The 21,972-nt window shown below is 39.6% G+C and overlaps 1 protein-coding gene across 1 annotated transcript in view; it reads right to left on the reverse strand.

Annotated features, from left to right (window-relative positions):
- SLC4A4 (solute carrier family 4 member 4) overlaps positions 1 to 9,434 on the reverse strand; it is a 475,003-nt gene extending 465,569 nt beyond the window's left edge. Inside the window, exon 1 of the mRNA XM_054683021.2 lies at positions 9,416 to 9,434. Coding sequence (XP_054538996.1) covers positions 9,416 to 9,429 — 14 coding nt within the window. The 5' untranslated portion in view covers positions 9,430 to 9,434. The remainder of the gene's footprint in view (positions 1 to 9,415) is intronic.
- Between the last annotated feature and the right edge of the window lie 12,538 nt (positions 9,435 to 21,972).

Consider the following 21,972-nt stretch of genomic DNA (forward strand, 5'->3'; position numbering starts at 1 on the left):
TACTCCAGTCTGAGCATTAAGGTGAGACTCTGTTTATAAGAAAAAAAAAACAAGAAAGAAATTAAAGAAATGAGAAGGGATTAAAATGTTTAACTGTAAAAATCAACTAAACAGCCGGGTGCAGTGTCTTTTGTCTATAATCCCAGCACTTTGAGAGGCCGAGGCAGCGGATCATTTGAGGTCGGGAGTTTGAGACCAGCTGAGGCAGGAGAATCCCTTGAACCTGGGAGGCAGAGGTTGCAATGAGCCGAGATGGCACCACTGCACTCCAGCCTGGGTGACAGAGCTAGACTCCATCTCAAAAAAAAACCAAAAACAAAAAATCAACTAAACACAGAAGAAGACAGTAATACCGGAAATGAAGGACAAAAAAGATATAAGACATATAGAAAACAAGCAGCAAAATGGCATAAGTCCCTTCCTATTAATAATTCCTTAAAACATAAATGGATTAAATTCTCCAAAGACAGAGATTGGCAGAATGAATAAAAACACATGATCTAACTATATGCTATCTATAAGCTATCTACAAGATAGATAACATATCTCACTTTAGATCCAAGGACACTAACAGATTGAAAGTTAAAGGATGAAAAAAATATTCCATGCAAGCAATAACCAATAGAGCATGGTGGCAATAATAATACAGATAAATAGACTTTAAATCAAAGGATTTCAGTTTTGCAAGATGAAAAGAGTTCTGGAGGTAAATGGTGGTAATTATTACACAACAGTATGAATATAATTAATATAATTGAACTCTTAAAAACTATTAAGATGTGAAGAATGTCATTTGTTTGAATGTCAATGTAGTTTGATAGGTACAGCATTGAATCTGTAAATTGCTTTGTGTAGTATGATCATTTTTATGATTTTAAGATTCTTATTAATGAGCATGGAATTTTTTTTGTTTTTTTGTTTTTTTGTTTTTTTGAGACGGAGTCTCACCCTGTCGCCCAGGCTGGAGTGCAGTGGCACAATCTCAGCTCACTGCAAGCTCCACTTCTTGCGTTCACGCCATTCTCCTGCCTCAGCCTCCCGAGTAGCTGGGACTACAGGCACCCGCCACCATGCCTGGCTAATTTTTTGTACTTTTAGTGGAGATGGGGTTTCACCGTGTTAGCCAGGATGCTCTCAATCTCCTGACCTCGTGATCCACCTGCCTCAGCCTCCCAAAGTGCTGGGATTACAGGCGTGAGCCACCACGCCCAGCCGAGCATGGTATGTTTTTCCGTTTGATTGTGTCTTCTCTGATTTCTTTGAGCAGTGTTTTGTAATTCTCATTGCAGAAATCTTTCACCTCCCTGGTTAGTTATATTCCTAGGTATTTTATTCTTTTTGTGGCAATTGTGAATGGGACTGTCTTCCTCATTTGGCTCTCAGCTTAGCTGCTGGAGTATAGGAATGCTGGTGATTTTTGTACATTGATTTTGTATCCTAAAACTTTGCTGAAGTTGTTTATCAGCTGAAGGAGCTTTTGGGGTGAGACTGTGGGGTTTTCTAGATACAGTATTATGCCATCTGCAAACAGGGACAGTTTGACTTCCTCTCTTTCTATTTGGATATCTTTTCTTTCTTTCTCTTGTCTGACTGCTCTGGCCAGAACTTACAATACTATGTTGAATAGATGTTGTGGGAAAGGGCATCCTTGTCTTGTGTCAGTTTTCAAGGGGGGTGCTTCCAGCTTTTGCCCATCCAGTATGATGTTGACTGTGGTTTGTCATATATGGCTCTTATTATTTTTAGGTAGTTTCCTTTAATACCTAGTTTATTGAGAATGAAGGAATGTTGAATTTTATTGAAAGCCTTTTCTGCATCTATTGAGATAATCATGTGGTTTTTTTAATCTTTAATTCTGTTTATGTGATGAATCACATTTATTGATTCGTGTATGTTGACCCAATCTTGCATCCTGGGTATGAAGTCTATTTGATCATGATGGATTAGCTTTTTGATGTGCTGCTGGATTCGATTTGCAAGTATTTCATTGAGGATTTTGCATCTATATTCATCAAGGATATTGGTCTGAAGTTTTCTTTCTTTGTTGCATCTATGACAGATTTTGGTATCAGGATAATGCTGGCCTCATAGAATGAGCTGGGGCGGAGTCCATCCTCCTCAATTTTTTGGAATAGTTTCAGTAGGAATGATACCAGCCCTTCTTTGTATACCTGGTAGAATTCAGCTGTGAATCTCTCTGGTCCTAGGCTACTTTTGGTTTGTAGCCTACTTATTACTGATTCAATTTTGGAGCTCATTATTGGTCTCTTCAGGGAATCAGTTTCTTCCTGGTTCAGTCTTGGGAGGATATATGTAGCCAGGAATATATCCATCTCTTCTAGGTTCTCTAGTTTGTGTGCATAGAGGTGTTTACAGTAGCTTCTGATGGTTACTTTTATTTCTGTGGGTCAGTGGTAAAATGCCCTTTGTCACACCCTTTGTCATTTCTAATTGTGTTTATTTGGATCGTCTCTCTTTTCTTCTTTATTTGTCTAGCTAATAGCCTATCAATCTTATTAATTTTTTTACAAAACCAACTCCTGGATTCATTGATCTTTTGAATGGTTTTTTGTGTCTCAATTTCCTTCAGTTCAGCTCTGATTTGGGTTATTTCTTGTCTTCTGCTAGCATTGGGGTTGGTTTGCTCTTACTTCTCTAATTCTTTCAGTTGTGGTGTTAGGTTGTTAATTTGAGATGTTTCTAACTTTGAGATATGGATATTTAGTGCTATGAATTTCCTGCTTAACACTGCCTTAGCTGTGTTCCAGAGAGTCTGGTATCTTTGTTCTCATTAGTTTCAAAGAACATCTTTATTTCTGCCTCAATTTTGTTATTTACCCAAAAGTCATTCAGCATGTTGCTTAATTTCCATGAAATTGCATGGTTTTCAGCATGTTTTTAGTCTTGACTTCTATTTTTATCACACTATGGTCCAAAAGTATGTTTGGTGTGATTTCAGTTCTTTTGCATTTGCTGAGGATTGTTTTATGTCCAATCATGTGTTTGATTTTAGAGTATGTGACAATGAGAAGAATGTATATTCTGTTGTTTAGGGATGGAGAGTTCTGTAGAGATCTATCAGATCCATTTGGTCCAATGTTGAGTTCAGATCCTGAATATTTTTGTTAATGTTCTGCCTCAATGATCTATCTAATACTGTCAGTAGAGTATTGAAGTCTCCCACTATTATTGTGTGGGAGTCTAAGTCTCTTTGTAGGTCTCTAAGAACTTGCTTTATAAATCTGAGTGCTCCTGTGTTGGGTGCATATATGTTTAGGGTAGTAAGGTTTTCTTGTTGAATTGAACCCTTTACCATTATGTAATGCCCTTCTTTCTCTTTTTTGATCTTTGTTTAAAGTCTGTTTTGTCTGAAATTAGGACTGCAACCCCTGCTTTTTTCTGATTTTGATTTGCTTGGTAGATTCTCCTCCATCCCTTTATTTTGAACCTATAGGTGTCATTACATGTGGAATGACCTCTTGAAGACAACCCACCATTGGGTCTTGCTTTTTATCTAGCTTGCCACTATGCACAATTTAAGTGGGACATTTAATGCATTCATATTCGAGGTTAGTATTGGTGTGTGTGATTTGATTCCATCATTGTATTGTTAGCTGGTTATTATGCCAGTTTCTTTTTGTGGAAAAAGCTATTTTAAAATTCACATGAAACCAAAAAAGAATCTGAACAGCCAAGGCAATCCTAAGCAAAAAGAACAAAGCTGGAGGCATCATGCTACCTGACTTCAAACTACACTACAAGTCTACAGTAACCAAAACAGCATGGTACTGACACAAAAACAGACATGTAGACTGATGGAACAGAATAGACAGCCTAGAAATAAGACCACACACCTATGATCATTTGATCTTCAACAAATCTGACAAAAGCAAGCAATGGGGAAAGGACTACCTGTTTAATAAAATGGTGCTGGGATAACTGGCTAGCCATATGCAGAAGATTGAAACTGGACCCTTTCCTTATACCATACACAAAAATCAACACAGGATGAATTAAAAACTTAAATGTAAAACACAAAACTATAAAAACCCTGGAAGACAACCTAGGTAATATCATTCTGGACATAGGAACAGGCAAATACTTCATGACAAAGATGCCGAAAGCCATCACAACAAAAGCACAAATTGACAAATGGGATCTAATTAAACTTATGAGCTTCTGCACAGCAAAAGAAACTATAAACTATCAACAGAGTAAACAAACAACCTACAGAGTGGGAGAAAATATTCGCAAACTATGCATCTGACAAAGATCTAATATCCAGCATCTACAAGAAACAAACAAATTTACAAGAAAAACTTCAATCCCATGAAAAAGTGGGAAAAGGACATGAACAGAGACCTCAAAAGAAGACATGCATGTCGCCAACAATCCTATGAAAAAAAGCTCTATGTCACTGATTGTTAGAAAAATGCAAACCAAAACCACAATGAAATACCACCTTACACCAATCAGAATGGTTATTATTAAAAAGTCAAAAAAATAACAGATGCTGATGAAATTGCGGAGAAAAGGGAACACTTATACACTGTTAGTGGGAATGTAAATTAATTCAACCATTGTGGAAAGCAGTGTGGTGATTCCTTAAAAAGCTAAAAACAGAACTACCATTCAACCCAGCAATCTCATCACTGGGTATATACCCAGAGGAATATAAATTATTCTACCATAAAGACACACACATGCAAATGTTTATTGCAGCACTATTCATGATAGCAAAGACATGGAATCAACCTAAATGCACATCAGTGACAGATGGGTAAAGAAAATGTGGTATATATACACCATGGAATACTATGCAGCAACTGAAAAGAACGAGATCATGTCTTTTGTGGGAACATGGGTGGATCTGGAGGCCATTATCATTGGCAAACTAACACAGGAACAAAAACACCAAATACCACATGTCCTCACTTATAAGTGGGAGCTAAATCAGGAGCACTCATGAACACAAAGAGGGAAACAACAGACACTGGGGCCTACTTAAGGGTGGATGATGGGAGGAGGGAGAGGAACACAAAAAGTAACTATTGGGTACTAGGCCTCATACCTGGGTGATGAAATAATCTGTACAATAAACCCCCATGACATGAGTTGGCCTATATAGCAAACCTGTAAAGGTACCCCTAAACCTAAAACAAATAAACAAAAAGGTTAAGATGGCAAATTTTATGTTATATGTATTTTGTCACAATAAAAATGTGAACAAAAATGTAAGTTTATAGTTATACAATCCACTAATTCATAAAAGAACTCAGCTTTTTTGGAGGTGATGATTATGTTCGCAGAGACAGTAAGATGATTTCCATTGCAATTTATTAAAACAAGGTAGACAAAAGATCCAATGACAACGCCTTGTCCCTAAATCCAGTGGACTCATTTCAGTCCTTATCTTGACTGACTTCTCAGCCACACTTAACATTATTCATTGTTCCTTCTTTCTAGATGAACAAAATATCGAACTTAGAAAAATAAGACTTCTAAATATAAATTCCACAGTGTCCTGTCAGCCATATTGGAACTTGCAGCAAAAAGAAAATTCAGTAATTCGGATCCCATTTTTATTTAAAAATGTGATGTTTTGTTCATCATGGATTTTTTGCACTAACGATTTTTTTAAATATTGCATTAAAATAACATTTATCTCAATTACTGAGTTTTTTGGCACCTTTTTAAATTTTGTGCCCGAGACAGGCCCCAGTCCTGAAAAATTCTCTCCTTTCACTTCTGCGATTCACCAGTTTCCTAGCTTTCCCCGTCTTTTTCTGAACTGTCCTTCTCATCTTCTTTGCAGTGCTTCTCTGCCTGTCAACTAAATGTCAGTGTTTTTCAGTGTTCTGTTTTGGGTCTTCTCTCCTTTCTCTATACATACCGTCTGGGTTATCCTAGCTACTACTGTATTCTATTGATTCCCAAATTGCTTCCTCCCCCCTTTACCCTCCAGCCACCCTATGCAGAGAATTTAACCCTAAACTAACCTTATTTTCTACCTTTGTGAGTCAGTCAATCCTTGTTCCTATGATACATTTCCAGAGGCATACTTCCCACCTCCCAGTGAAGTACTTCCTCCTGCCAAAATTTTAACTGTCCCACCAAAACCCTCTCCCGGCCTTCCTCATGCCTGCCTATATCCTAGAGTGCAGGAAGGGAGAAAAGGAGACAAAAATCCTCCAGGCCTTCCATTTTACCCTTCTCTCCACTTTACCCTCCAATTGCTCAAATATGGAAAAATCTCTCTCACTTTCATACATGCTGTCTTCTCTATCTGGAATCTTTATTTTATAAGCAAACTTCTACTCATCCTTCAGGTCTCAGACTACATATCCCTCCAGAGAGACTTTCTCTGACCTTCAGATTATCTTAGGTTCCCCTCCTATGTATACCTACAGAACTCTGCAATTTCTCTTTTATAGCCCTCATTATACATTATTATAACTAGTTTCATTTTCATTTTCCATACTAGGCCATAAGCTCTATGACAGTAGGAGCCATGCCCTTCTTGTTCACTATTATATATCCAGCCCTAACATAGTACCTAGACCTTATCAGTCACTGAAGAAGTATTAATAATTATAGGAGGGAGGGAAGTCAGCAAAAATCAAATACCATCTAAACAGAACCTATGCAGGCAATGCGCAGTTGAGCAAATGAGCAAAACGCAGCAGATGCAAAGATCACAAAGCCCACCCATTGTCAGGAAGCAGCTAATTAGAAAGTCCTACATTTTCTTAATCCTGGAGCAAACTCTTTTGCTAAATAACCAGAACTCCCCACCCTGGTGCTGTCCATATAACAGGGAGAGCACAGTCCATTTGTTGTCTTGGCTGTCCTGGGGCCTCTGAACATCTTGGCAGACCCTGCAGGGCCATCTGTCCTTTAGTCTCCCTCCTGAAACTCATCTCTGCTCTTATGTGATCAAATGCTCTCCCCATTGATCTTTTCCAGGATATAGGGTTTTACTTACAGTTTTCTAGGTACTGCATTTCACCAAAGAGTGGTAGAGAATGGCTTCACGTAAAAGTAGGGAAAGAGATTCAAGTTTTCCAAATCCCAAATGCTTACCATGAAAAGTTTAGAATCCTTTTTCAACATAGTGCTCTCTGAAAAGATTATGCTGATTAAACAGTATGCTCCTGTTGTATAGTGTTTAAAATTAACACATATGGTTTTACTGATCATCAGTTTTACTGATCAACAATTTGAAAGAAGTCTAATTCCATAAGTTAAAAAAGTACACCTAATTAATTAATGCCTAACTTTCAGCCTGTTCATTGAAAACTGATGGGTATATATATAACAAAAATCAACAGACTCCCCCTGGAAAATATAGAGCTTGGCTCTGAAGCTTCACTGAAGACTGCAGGAGAAGAGAGAGACCTTTCTTGTCCTGGAAAAATGAGGACTCGTGAACCACACACATACTTTAACACAAAACGTCCAGCTTCTGGTAATCCCCCAAAAGTGTGAAATGGTATATTTTAAAAAACAAGGAATAGACAACTTTATTAGCCATACTGCATGTGGCTAATATTTCCTGTTAACATATTGGGATTTGTCAAAGAAAATCCTAGAGCTTCCCCTAACTACATATCCTTACATCTACCAGCTGAGACTCACAAAGCTAATAAACCTCACCAGCAAATTAGCATTACCTATAAAAGTACTGCAGCCTTAAATATTACACCATGGTAGAGCTGAATGTAAATCTCCTTGAAAGTATTTTTCCTGTATCACAATAAGCAGGAGGCCTATTTATAATGTAACGCCAAAAATAGACACACACTGCTTAGTATTTGGAGAAGGATCTGTACATGCCACTCTACTCTGGAGAAGCTCTTACAAGTACTTTTCCAATACATTTTCCCTGGAATCTCTCTCTCTCTCTGATCATCAATATGTGAGCCATAGGTGCTTTGAACCAGGCAGGACAAGACACCCTGATGAAACAAAACTTGATATGTCAAAGGATAAAACTCCCTTGAAGATGACCACTACATTTTATGACTGTATGCCACTCGTGGCTTACCATGCCATATCCTCATATTCTCTTCTAATCAGAAATTCATAAGGGAAATCTGTGCACCAAAATGTTTAATAAGAGACACATTTTAGATTTTTTTCCCACAGAGGACAGGGTTACCAGCCCCTAGCACTTTTTTTTTTAACAGTCTGGCTGATAATCTGGTGCCAACACCAACTGCTGGTTAAATAATCTAATCAGCCAGGGTGAGGCTTTTTGTTCTCCTGCTTTTGTGACTTCATTTTTCGAACATTTAAAGTTGCCAACAATCCCAACTGGTGTCTCATTACTTCTCTCCAGTTTGTTTCTATTTGAAGATAAAAACTATTTTATTTGGAGCAAATTATAATAGGATGCAAAATGATCCACCATTGTAAGACCAACAAATAGGTAGGTCCCTATAATGGTTTGAAAAGAAAAACTTTAATATCAAGACACAAAGGGGGAAAATGCATCTCCACACTCATTTTTCACCTATTTTACCAACAACAACAATAGCAATCATTTATTGAGTACCCACCAGTATCACAAGAAGAACTCTGGGAGTTTAAATTGCTGAAGCTAAACTTAGGCAGTTTATCAATTCAGAACAAGTCAGGATATTCACTTACAGAACAAAAAGGTTTTTCTATCCCTAACTATTTATGATTTAAATCTTTTTTTTTTTAAGTAAAGACAGAAAGGAGGTAAAAATAGGCCAATGCAGTGGCTCATGCCTGTAATCCCAGCACTTTGAGAAGCCGAGGCAGGCAGATCACCTGAGGTCAGGAGTTCAAGACCAGCCTGGCCAACATGGTGAAACCCTGTCTCTACTGAAAATACAAAAATTAGCTGGGAGTGGTGGTGCATGCCTGTAGTCCCAGCTACTCGGGAGGCTGAGGCAGGAGAATTGCTTGAACCTGGGAGGTGGAGATTGCAGTGAGTCAAGATGATGCCAGTGCACTCCAGCCTGGTGATAGAGCAAGACTCTGTCTCAAGAAAAAGGAAAAAAAGAAAAGAAAAAACAAAAGAGGTCAAAATACAAGACTGGTTTTTGCCATATATGACTTTATTTTATTTTATTTTTATTTTTGAGACAAAGTCTCACTCTGTTACCCAGGCTGGAGTGCAGTGGCGTGATCTCGGTTCACTGCAACCTCCGCCTCCTGAGTTCAAGTGATTCTCCTGCCTCAGCCTCCCGAGTAGCTGGGACTACAGGCGCACGCCACCACGCCCAGCTAATTTTTGTATTTTTAGTAGAGATGGGGTTTCACCATGTTGGCCAGGGTGGTCGTGATCTCTTGACCTTGTGATCTGCTGGCCTCGGCCTCCCCAAGTGCTGGGATTACAGGCGTGAGCCACTGTACCCGGCCCATATATGACTTTCTTACTTACAATAGGTCAAGCATCGGTGCTCACGTTTATAGCCAGAAGAAGTTACAACACAATTGTGGGTATCTGTAAAAAGAAAAATAACAATTACTTGATGTATCTCAAATAATACAAAAACTCTTAGTGATAGTATGATACCTCAAATTACCTAAACCCATGTAAGAATCTCTTCTTCTTGCCCTCCTTTCAGGTTCTATTCTCAGCATTCTGTTTTTAGGTTTTTGCACTGTTATTTCTGACGTAACATGATGTGCAAATTCCCAGTAACCCCCAAAATACTTAAAATCAAATATTTCTTCCTAAAAAATGTATAGGAAACTGTCTCGACAAATATCTCCTTATGAACTTCTATAAATTTATCTACTAATTCTTACTAGGGTTTGAAATATGTAAATATCAATATTCATTTTTAAAATATCTGTCAACATTAAAAAGTTTCTATAAGAAAGTGTAGGAAAAATAGAATCCTAGTGAAATATAGAAAGAGAGAAATCTATTGAAATCCATCAACCATAAGAATTTTAATTCTCTAAGTTAAGGAAGCTTCTACTTAAAATGAGCTTTAGAATAGAAATTGCAGTCCAGTGATCCTTACTGAACAGTTTGCCAGTTCCTGTTTACATGTTTACATTATCTTGCATCCCTTAATAAAAGTCATCTTTATATTGCCTTACTGAGTTACATACTTACTGAGTAGTAACTATGAGTAGTAACTGTATGTGTTACTAGTCTGGTAACACAGAGTCTGGTACTTGATACCACAAAGGATAAAACTCCCTTGAAGATGGCCACTACATTTTATTACTGCATGCCACTCTTGGCTTACATAGAATATTACTACTTGGTAAGGCAATATAGTTCCAACACAGTTCTCAAAGATTTAATATGCAGGAAAAAATGCAGTAAAAAAGAACAAACACAGTTTTTAAAAATGTTTTGTTGTTATTACAGATACTGTTATATTTGGGAGAGAGACGTCTTTGCAGAATACATGCAGTTTTGCAAAATGAGTACAAAACTAGTCTTAGGAGCCAGATCCTAATAGGGACATGTAGTATTTCCCAAAGATGGGATCTCTTTATTTTCTGTCCCTGTGAAAGAAGTTAAATTTTCAGAATGTCCATAGAAACGCTGATTGTGAGTAGACTATGACCCATTGCTGGCTACCTGAGAATTTTGGACTTAACCAATACCACCTCCTCAGTTCATCCACAGGATTAATCTAAAAATATTTCCTGGCCAGGCCGGGCGCAGTGGCTCACGCCTGTAATCCCAGCACTTTGGGAGGCCGAGACAAGCAGATCATGAGGTCAGGAGATCGAGACCATCCTGGCTAACACAATGAAACCTCGTCTCTACTAAAAATACAAAAAAATTAGCCGAGCGTGGTGGCGGGCACCTGTAGTCCCAGCTACTCGGGAGGTTGAGGCAGGAGAATGGCATGAACCCGGAAGGCAGAGCTTGCAGTGAGCCAAGATCATGCCACTGCACTCCAGCCTGGGCAACAAAGCAAGACTCCGGCTCAAAAAAAAAAAAAAAAATTTCAAGGCCAGGCATGGTGGCTCATGCCTGTAAACCCAATGCTTTGAAAGGCCAAGATGGGTGGATCACCTGAGGCCAGGAGTTCAAGACCAGCCTGGCCAACATGGTGAAACCTCATCTCTACTAAAAATACAAAAATTAGCTGAGTATGGTGGTGCGCAACTGTAATCTCAGCTACTCGGGAGGCTGAGGCAGGAGAATCACTTGAACTCAGGAGGCAGAGGTTACAGGCAGCTGAGATTGTACCACTGCACTCCAGACTGGGCCACAGGGGAAGACTGTTTCAAAAAAAAAGAAAAGAAAAACAAACAAACAAAAATGTCCTCAACATGAACGACCTTCTGTGTGAATTCTCCTTGTATTCAGTACCCCTATTTGGCCCGACTTCCTTCTGCATCCCTGGCTACAATCATCACAGTTACTGTTTTGTCTTAGTAGAGCCATTTGAAACAGCCTTTCTCTGAACAACCCTGACTAATTGTTTCAGAATAATTTCGGAAGAAAAAGTCACTCTGAAGAGGTTCCCATTCTACCTTTAGCATTTTCCCCAGCAAAGAACAACCCTTGTTTCTTTCAATTGCATCCGTGTATTTTGGCTGCATGCCTACAAAGAGCAGTAATACAAAACAGTTTTTTTAAGAATGAAGATGGAGTCACTAAAATCTTGCAGGCCACAAAGTCTCCCCTTCCCAAACTGATAGCCTCTCACTACCTTTATCTTAACACATACATTTTTATTTCTTAATAAAAACTGTTACCCAGCATGAACGATGCAGAAGATGGGTGATTTCTGCATTTCCAACCGAGGTACCAGGTTCATCTCACTGGGGAGTGTCGGAAAGTGGGTGCAGGACAGTGGGTGCAGTGCACCGAGCATGAGCCGAAGCAGGGTGAGGCATTGCCTCACCCGGGAAGCACAAGGGGTCAGGGAATTCCCTTTCCTAGTCAAAGAAAGGGGTGACAGATGGCACCTGGAAAATCGGGTGACTCCCACCCTAATACTGCACTTTTCCAACGGTCTTAGCAAATGGCACACCAGGAGATTATATCCCACACCTGGCCCAGAGGGTCCTATGCCCACAGAGCCTCGCTCATTGCTAGCACAGCAGTCTGAGATCAAACTGCAAGCTGGCAGCGAGGCTGGGGGAGGGGCGCCCACTATTGCTAAGGCTTGAGTAGGTAAACAAACTGGCGAGGAAGCTCGAACTGGGTGGAGCCCACCACAGCTCCAGGAGGCCTGCCTGCCTCTGTAGACTCCACCTCTGGGGGCAGGGCATAGCCAAACAAAAGGCAACAGAATCCTCTGCAGACTTAAATGTCCTTTTCTGACAGCTTTGAAGAGAGTAGTGGTTCTCCCAGCACACAGCTGGAGATCTGAGAACAGACAAACTGCCTCCTCAAGTGGGTTCCTGACCCCTGAGTAGCCTAATTGGGAGCACCCCCCAGTAGGGGCAGAATGACACCTCACATGGCCGGGTACTCCTCTGAGACAAAATTTCCAGACGAACGATCAGGCAGCAACATTTGCTCTTCACCAATATCCGCTGTTCTGCAGCCTCCGCTGCTGATACCTAGGCAAACAGGGTCTGGATTGGACCTCCAGCAAACTCCAAAAGACCTGCAGCTGAGGGTCCTGACTGTTAGAAGGAAAACTAACAAACAGAAAGGACATCCACGCCAAAACCCCATCTGTATGTCACCATCATCAAAGACCAAACGTAGATAAAACCACAAAGATGGGGAAAAAACAGAGCAGAAAAACTGGAAACTCTAAAAATCAGAGCACCTCTCCTCCTCCAAAGGAACGCAGCTCCTCACCAGCAATGGAACAAAGCTGGACAGAGAATGACTTTTGTCATTGAGAGTTGAGAGAAGAAGGCTTCAGACAATCAAACTACTCCGAGCTAAAGGAGGAAGTTCGAACACATGGCAAAGAAGTTAAAAACCTTGAAAAAAAATTAGACAAATGGCCAACTAGAATAACCAATGCAGAGAAGTCCTTAAAGGACCTGATGGAGCTGAAAACCATGGCACAAAACCACGTGACGAATGCACAACCCTCAGTAGCCGATTCGATCACCTGGAAGAAAGGGTATCAGTGATGCAAGATCAAATGAATGAAATGAAGTGAGAAGTTTAGAGAAAAAAAGAATAAAAGGAAATGAAGAAAGCTTCCAAGAAATATGGGACTATGTGAAAAGACCAAATCTACGTCTGACTGGTGTACCTGAAAGTGACAGACAGAATGGAACCAAGTTGGAAAACATTCTGCAGGATATTATCTATGAGAACCTCCCCAATCTAGCAAGGCAGGCCAACATTCAAATTCAGGAAATACAAAGAACGCCACAAAGATACTCCTCAAGAAGAGCAACTCCAAGACACATAATTGTCAGATTCACCAAAGTTGAAATGAAGGAAAAAGTGTTAAGGGCAGCCAGAGAGAAAGGTCAGGTTACCCACAAAGGAAAGCCCATCAGACTAACAGCTGATCTCTCGGCAGAAACTCCACAAGCCAGAAGACAGTGGGGGCCAATATTCAACATTCTTAAAGAAAAGAATTTTCAACCCAGAATTTCATATCCAGCCAAACTAAGCTTCATAAGTGAAGGAGAAATAAAATCCTTTACAGACAAGCAAATACTGAGAGATTTTGTCACCACCAGGTCTGCCCTAAAAGAGCTCCTGAAGGAAGCACTAAACATGGAAAGGAACAACAGGTACCAGCCACTGCAAAAACATGCCAAATTCTAAAGACCTTCAAGGCTAGGAAGAAACTGCATCAACTAACGAGCAAAATAACCAGCTAACATCATAATGACAGGATCCAATTCACACATAACAATATTAACCTTAAATGTAAATGGGCTAAATGCTCCAATTAAAAGACACAGACTGGCAAATTGGATAAACAGTCAAGAGCCATCAGTGTGCTATATTCAGGAAACCCATCTCAGGTGCAGAGACACACATAGGCTCAAAATAAAAGGATGGAGGAAGATCTACCAAGCAAATGGAAAACAAAAAAAGGCAGGGGTTGCAATCCTAGTCTCTGATAAAACAGACTTTAAACCATCAAAGATCAAAAGAGACAAAGAAGGTCATTACATAATGGTAAAGGGATCAATTCAACAAGAAGAGCTAACTATCCTAAATATATATGCACCCAATACAGGAGCACCCAGATTCATAAAGCAAGTCCTTAGAGACCTACAAAGAGACTTAGACTCCCACACAATAATAATGGGAGACTTTAACACCCCACTGTCAACATTAGACAGATGAATGAGACAGAAAGTTAACAAGGATATCCAGGAATTGAACTCAGCTCTGCACCAAGCGGACCTAATAGACATCTACAGAACTCTCCACCCCAAATCAACAGAATATACATTCTTCTCAGCAACACACCACACTTATTCCAAAATTGACCACATAGTTGGAAGTAAAGCACTCCTCAGCAAATGTAAAACAGTAGAAATTATAACAAACTGTCTCTCAGACCACAGTGCAATCAAACTAGAACTCAGGATTAAGAAACTCACTCAAAACCACTCAACTACATGGAAACTGAACAACCTGCTCCTGAATGACTACTGGGTACATAAGGAAATGAAGGCAGAAATAAAGATGTTCTTTGAAACCAATGAGAACAAAGACACAACATACCAGAATCTCTGCGACACATTCAAAGCAGTGTGTAGGGGGAAATTTATAGCACTAAATGCCCACTAGAGAAAGCAGGAAAGATCTAAAATTGACACCCTAACATCACAAATAAAAGAACTAGAGAAGCAAGAGCAAACACATTCAAAAGCTAGCAGAAGGCAAGAAATAACTAAGATCAGAGCAGAACTGAAGGAAATAGAGACACAAAAAACCCTTCAAAAAATCAATGAATCCAGGAGCTGGTTTTTTGAAAAGATCAACAAAACTGATAGACCGCTAGCAAGACTAATAAAGAAAAAAGAGAGAAGACTCAAATAGATGCAATAAAAAATGATAAAGGGGATATCACCACTGATCCCACAGAAATACAAACTACCATCAGAGAATACTGTAAACACCTCTATGCAAATAAACTAGACAATCTAGAAGAAATGGATAAATTCCTCAATACATACACCCTCCCAAGACTAAACCAGGAAGAAGTTGAATCTCTGAATAGAACAATAACAGGCTCTGAAATTGAGGCAATAATTAATAGCTTACCAACCAAAAAAAGTCCAGGACCAGAGGGATTCACAGCCGAATTCTACCAGAGGTACAAGGAGGAGCTGGTTCCATTCCTTCTGAAACTATTCCAATCAACAGAAAAAGAGGGAATCCTCCCTAACTCATTTTGTGAGGCCAGCATCATCCTGATACCAAAGCCTGGCAGAGACACAACAAAAAAAGAGAATTTTAGACCAATATCCCTGATGAACATCGATGCAGAAATCCTCAATAAAATACTGGCAAACCAAATCCCGCAGCCCATCAAGAAGCTTATCCACCATGATCAAGTGGGCTTTATCCCTGGAATGCAAGGCTGGTTCAACATATGCAAATCAATAAACATAATCCAGCATATAAACAGAACCAAAGACAAAAACCATACGATTATCTCAATAGATGCAGAAAATGCCTTTGACAAAATTCAACAACCCTTCATGCTAAAAACTCTCAATAAATTAGGTATTGATGGGACATATCTCAAAATAATAAGAGCTATCTATGATAAACCCACAGCCAATATCACACTGAATGGGCAAAAACTGGAAACATTCCCTTTGAAAACTGGCACAAGACACGGATGCCCTCTCTCACCACTCCTATTCAACATAGTGTTGGAAGTTCTGGCGAGGGCAATCAGGCAGGAGAAGGAAATAAAGGGTATTCAATTAGGAAAAGAGGAAGTCAAATTGTCCCTGTTTCCAGATGACATGACTGTATATCTAGAAAACCCCATCATCTCAGCCCAAAATCTCCTTAAGCTGATAAGCAACTTCAGCAAAGTCTCAGGATACAAAATCAATATGCAAAAATCACAAGCATTCTTATACACCAATAACAGACAGAGAGCCAAATCATGAGTGAACTCCCATTCACAATTGCTTCAAAGAGAATAAAATACCTAGGAATCCAACTTACAAGGGATATATGAAGGACCTCTTCAAGGAGAACTACAAACCACTGCTCAATGAAATAAAAGAGGATACAAACAAATGGAAGAACATTCCATGCTCATGGGTAGGAAGAATCAATATTGTGAAAATGGCCATACTGTCCAAGGTCATTTATAGATTCAATGCCATCCCCATCAAGCTACCAATGACTTTCTTTACAGAATTGGAAAAAACTACTTTAAAGCTCATATGGAACCAAAAAAGAGCCCACATTGCCAAGTCAATCCTAAGCCAAAAGAACAAAGCTGGCGGCATCACGCTACCTGACTTTGAACTATACTACAAGGCTACAGTAACCAAAACAGCATGTTATTGGTACCAAAACAGAGATATAGACCAATGGAACAGAACAGAGCCCTCAGAAATAATACCGCAAATCTACAACTATCTGATCTTTGACAAACCTGACAAAAACAAGAAATGGGGAAAGGATTCCCTATTTAATAAATGGTGCTGGAAAAACTGGCTAGCCATATGTAGAAAGCTGAAACTAGATCCCTTCCTTACACCTTATACAAAAATTAATTCAAGTTGGATTAAAGACTTAAATGTTAGACCTAAAACCATGAAAACCCTAGAAGAAAACCTAGGCAATACCATTCAGGACATAGGCATGGGCAAGGACTTCATGACTAAAACACCAAAAGCAATGGCAACAAAAGCCAACATTGACAAATGGGATCTAATTAAACTCAAGAGCTTCTGCACAGCAAAAGAAACTACCATCAGAGTGAACAGGCAACCTACAGAATGGGAGAAAATTTTTGCAATCTACTCATCTGACAAAGGGCTAATATCCAGAATCTACAATGAACTCAAACAAATTTACAAGAAAAAAACAAACAAACCCATCAAAAAGTGGGCAAAGGATATGAACAGACACTTTTCAAAAGAAGACATTTATGCAGCCAAAAGACACATGAAAAAATGCTCATCATCACTAGCCAACAGAGAAATGCAAATCAAAACCACAATGAGATACCATCTCACACCAGTTAGAATGGCAATCATTAAAAAGTCAGGAAACAACAGGTGCTGGAGAGGATGTGGAGAAATGGGAACACTTTTACACTGTTGGTGGGACTGTAAACTAGTTCAACCATTGTGGAAGTTAGTGTGGCGATTCCTCAGGGATCTATAGCAAGCAATGCCATTTGACCTAGCAATCCCATTACTGGGTATATACCCAAAGGACTATAAATCATGCTGCTAGAAAGACACATACACACGTATATTTATTGCGGCACTATTCACAATAGCAAAGACTTGGAACCAACCCAAATGTCCAACAATGATAGACTGGATTAAGAAAATGTGGCACATATACACCATGGAATACTATGCAGCCATAAAAAATGATCAGTTCATGTCCTTTGTAGGGACATGGATGAAGCTGGAAACCATCATTCTCAGCAAACTATCGCAAGGACAAAAAACCAAACACCGCATGTTCTTACTCATAGGTGGGAATTGAACAATGAGAACACGTGGATACAGGAAGGGGAACATCACACACCGGGGCCTGTTGTGTGGTGGGGGCAGGGGGGAGGGATAGCATTAGGAGATATACCTAATGTTAAATGACGAGTTAATGGGTGCAGCACACCAACATGGTACATGTATACATATGTAACTAACCTGCACAATGTGCACATGTACCCTAAAACTTAAAGTATAATAAAAAATAAAATACAATTTAAAAAACTGCCATTTGGGGTGGGTTTAAATGGGGGTTGAATAGGTTCGTGGAGGTTGCAGATAAGTTGAAACATACATATGAAAAGACCATTTAAAATTGTGTTTAATGTAGTGAAATAATTCAAGTTATTATTATAGACTATACTTCAAGGCGATCTTTACATCGGATTATTAATAATGCTCTTAGAAGATGTTAAGATATTGAACAATTCCCTTGAATTAATATCGAATCCTCAACACATCAAAAAGTCCATCTTGCCTTTGAAGCAGGAGTGAGATGGTCTTCCATATAAGCTCATGGTTATAAGAGCTTTGTAGCTAGTCCCTCTTCATCCCTTTTTGAACACACATAAATGCACACACACAGAGACAGAGAGAGAGAGAGAGACAGCTCCAGCCAAGAGGCAGAAGTAGATCTTACATAGATCCCACTACCAAAATAGAAGTGTCTGCATTCAGCTAAGCAAATAACCATAACAAAGATGAGCAGAATGCTTACCATGTGCCAGGCAATGCACTACAAGTTCTATATGAATTATTTCATTTAACCCTCAAAACAACTCCATAAACTATCCATTAGGACTTTGAGACTTGGGGGGCGGGGGGCAGGGATTAAAATGTTTTGAGAAAAATTCAAGCAACTAGAACAGAGTGAAGCTGGAATTCAAGCATGGATTGTCTTACCCCAGAGCCCCATGATCTTGCTGTCCCAGGCACAGCATCTCCACCAACCTCATATCAACCCTTAGAGCATCTTCAGGTCATCGTTTCAGGGCTCATAAGTTTGGAGTCTGTTCTTGTCCTTTAGCTGCCCTGTCTGTCACTTCAGGTATCAGTTTACTTCATTCAACATTGGAGACAAATAAGGTAAGACAGCTTCTGTTTTACCTTAATAATCAGAATCAGGAAGGAGTAATGAAATTTTTCAGAGATAATAAGGCAAGAGTTGGAAGAGTAGGAAAAAAGGGAATTTAAAGTAGCTATTTGCCCCATCAATTGAGAAATGAGTAGAGTCTCAAATATAATCTCTACAGTAGTTTAAATGAATTAATTACATCTAATGTATGAACATGGAAAAAAATCTAAAAAACTTAACTTTGGATTAAAAAAACAAGTTGAAAAATGTGATGCACTGAATGATATCATACACTTAAATTTTATTATTTTTTTATTTTTATTTTTTTTTAATTATACTTTAAGTTTTAGGGTACATGTGCACATTGTGCAGGTGGGGGGAGGGGGGAGGGATAGCATTGGGAGATATACCTAATGCTAGATGACGAGTTAGTGGGTGCAGTGCACCAGCATACACTTAAATTTTAAACCCATAAAATAATATTAAATAATTATTTGGGCATACGCACTTATATAAAATGTATTAAAACATTTATAGGGGCTGAGCATGGTGGCTCACGCCTGTAATCCCAGCACTTTGGGAGGCCGAGGCAGGTGGATCACCTGAGGTCAAGAGTTCAAGACCAGCCTGGCCAACATGGTGAAGCCCCGTCTCTACTAAAATACAAAAATTATCTGGGCATGGTGGTATGTGCCTGTAATCCCAGCTACTTGGGAGGCTGAGGCACAAGAACTCCTTAAGCCTGGGAGGCGGAGGTTACAGTGAGCCGTGATCCCGCGACTGCACTCCTGTCTGAGTGACAGAGCTAGACTCCGTCTCCAACAACAACAAAAAAATTATGGGAAGAAAAAATCCTTACTTCAGGAAGAATGATTATTTCTAGAGGACCTAGGGAGTTATGGGCTAGGGAGAAGTAAATAGATGACTCAGGGAGTTACATACACATACTGTCACTGTATCTGTAATGTATTGATTTCAAAAAATCTGAAGCAAAATGGGAAAATGTTAACATTTACTAAATGTAAGTGGTGGCTACATGGTATTGTTATATTAATCTCTATTGTTTCCCCAGTATTTGAAATAGTTCTCTCAACATAATTTTCTGATTGTTTTATCTAGATAAATAGATACTCTTCTCCTGAGGAAAGAGAAGACCATTGGAAAGACACTGATGGAAGAGTTCCCTGCGCCAACCACTGATAAACACCAAGAACATGCAGCAATTTGGTGGCTGTTCTAGCAGGCAGGCAAGGGAGGGGGAAGATGTCAAAGTAATGGTTAAGTTGAGAGTAGGAAGACAAGGAAGATGGTGAGAGGATAGAGTGTTCTATAGTGGTGGGGGGGACAGTTATTTGCAAATAACGTGTTTGAAACTTGAACTATAACTGGCTGCAAATGCAGAGTGCTTCGGCTAGGTTGGAGCTGAGACTCAGATACATCCAAGTTAAGCAGAATAAGAGAACTCATCCCCTTCATCCCTATAGTACAGAATCTATTGGAATAAACTGAATTGCTAGATACTACAGACGCTCCTGGGAAAATAATTAAATCTTGACCCAAAATAGGTTTAACATATATACAACTAATCAACTAATTAATTGGAGGAAGCAAAATAAGTAAGATATAAAGAAAGACAACAGAAAATTTACCAAAGGGAGCAAGGTATTTGGATAGTACATTTAGCAAAAGAACCTAAGCGTTGAAAGGCAGTGAATTTAGCAGCTAATAGCACAGACACTGGGGACCCAGGCATTCCAGCCATACGTTTGAGCCCTGTGTGTATGAATTAACAGCTGTCTCACAACTCGAAACTTTGGGGCACAAGCCTTCCCACCACTCCCAAAAGCAAAGAAAGAAACATTCTATTTTTATTTTCAAAAACAGAATTGGCCAAGATATTAGCAGGAATCCCAAATGAGAAGGAGCCAGTGGTAGCAAAGTCCTAGATTCCGGGGTTCAAAGACAGATGCAACATCAGAGTTCCAACTAGATCAGTTCCAAGTGGTAGTTCTGGCTGCAGCAAGACCAGTGCAGCTCAATTCAGAATAAAGCACTCTGGGATCTAACTCATTGTGCTTTAGGGCTAACCAACCCTGTTCTAGAACCCTTTGTTATCACTGTAACATAGAGCAAGGAAACATCCTTTTTCTCACTTTGCAAAAGCATCACTGGCTGAGGTACCTGAGATAAGAGCTACTCCAAAGCAGCCATGGTGGGGGTGTGGAGTACCAGCACCAGCGCAGCTGCAGTGATACCAGTGTAACAGCATCACAGTTTTCATTGGGATCTGCAGCTGGACTGCATTAGCAACAGCAGAGTTCCAGTTTTGGCATCTGTGGCAACCCAGTTTGGGAATCTCAGTGGTGAGCTCTAGCCCAGGCTCTGCATGAATAAATGAAAAACAATTTGTGGGGGAATTTCCACAAATATACAGAGGAGAGGAACTTCCACAAAGAACCATAATGGGTAGCTAAGATGCAGAGCCATTAAGATGTGAATGCTTTTGTACTCTCAGGGTGGGAAAGGCAGAGATGTTCAAGTCACAGTAACTTGCTGCTGTGAAAAAGTGGCATGTTTATGAAACACTTCTTTGTGCTTCAGAGGAAAAATACATAATAAAATAAAACACAAGTTTGAATTAGATTTTTCTTCCTGATGGTTTTGCCTCCCTGTAAGATACAGAATCCAAGAGGAGTTTTAGTAAAGGAAGGAAGCAGGGGGATAGGTGGAGGAAGAAACTGCAGCTGATTAAATATTTCCACTTACGTATTTTGTGATAAGAATATCTTCATTTACCAACAATGATAAACAGGAATACCTGAGCCTGTTTTAAATGGAACTCTATATAATAGCTAGAATTTTAGTCTGCAGAATGAAACTATAAAAGATGAGGTTACAGCATACCTAAAGCAGGGACTAGTGGGCTTACAAACCCAGGTGAAATGAGGAGGAGCTGGGCAGTAACAGTCACCAGAGTTAGCCTCAAGTCTAAAAGTGCTCACAACTCACCCCAGAATACTAACGAGCCCATTAGCACAAGCAATCCTCAGTTTACAAAGTATTTGAATATATAAAGAAAGACAAAAATAATCAAAGTGAGAAAGGCAGGGATGGGGAAAACACCTGAGACCATTCTGATGTGATGCTGAGAATTGTCCAGCAACATTTACGGCCACTTGGAAGGGAAAACATTCATCCTTTTACATGTGCCCTATGTAGAGAAGAATTTTAGCCAATTGGTTTATTGAAAGTGCAGGCACTCTTACTTACCCAGCACTTTGCCCATATCAGGAATC

This window comes from Pan troglodytes, chromosome 3 (genome assembly GCF_028858775.2).
Source record: "Pan troglodytes isolate AG18354 chromosome 3, NHGRI_mPanTro3-v2.0_pri, whole genome shotgun sequence".
Taxonomy (NCBI): domain Eukaryota; kingdom Metazoa; phylum Chordata; class Mammalia; order Primates; family Hominidae; genus Pan; species Pan troglodytes.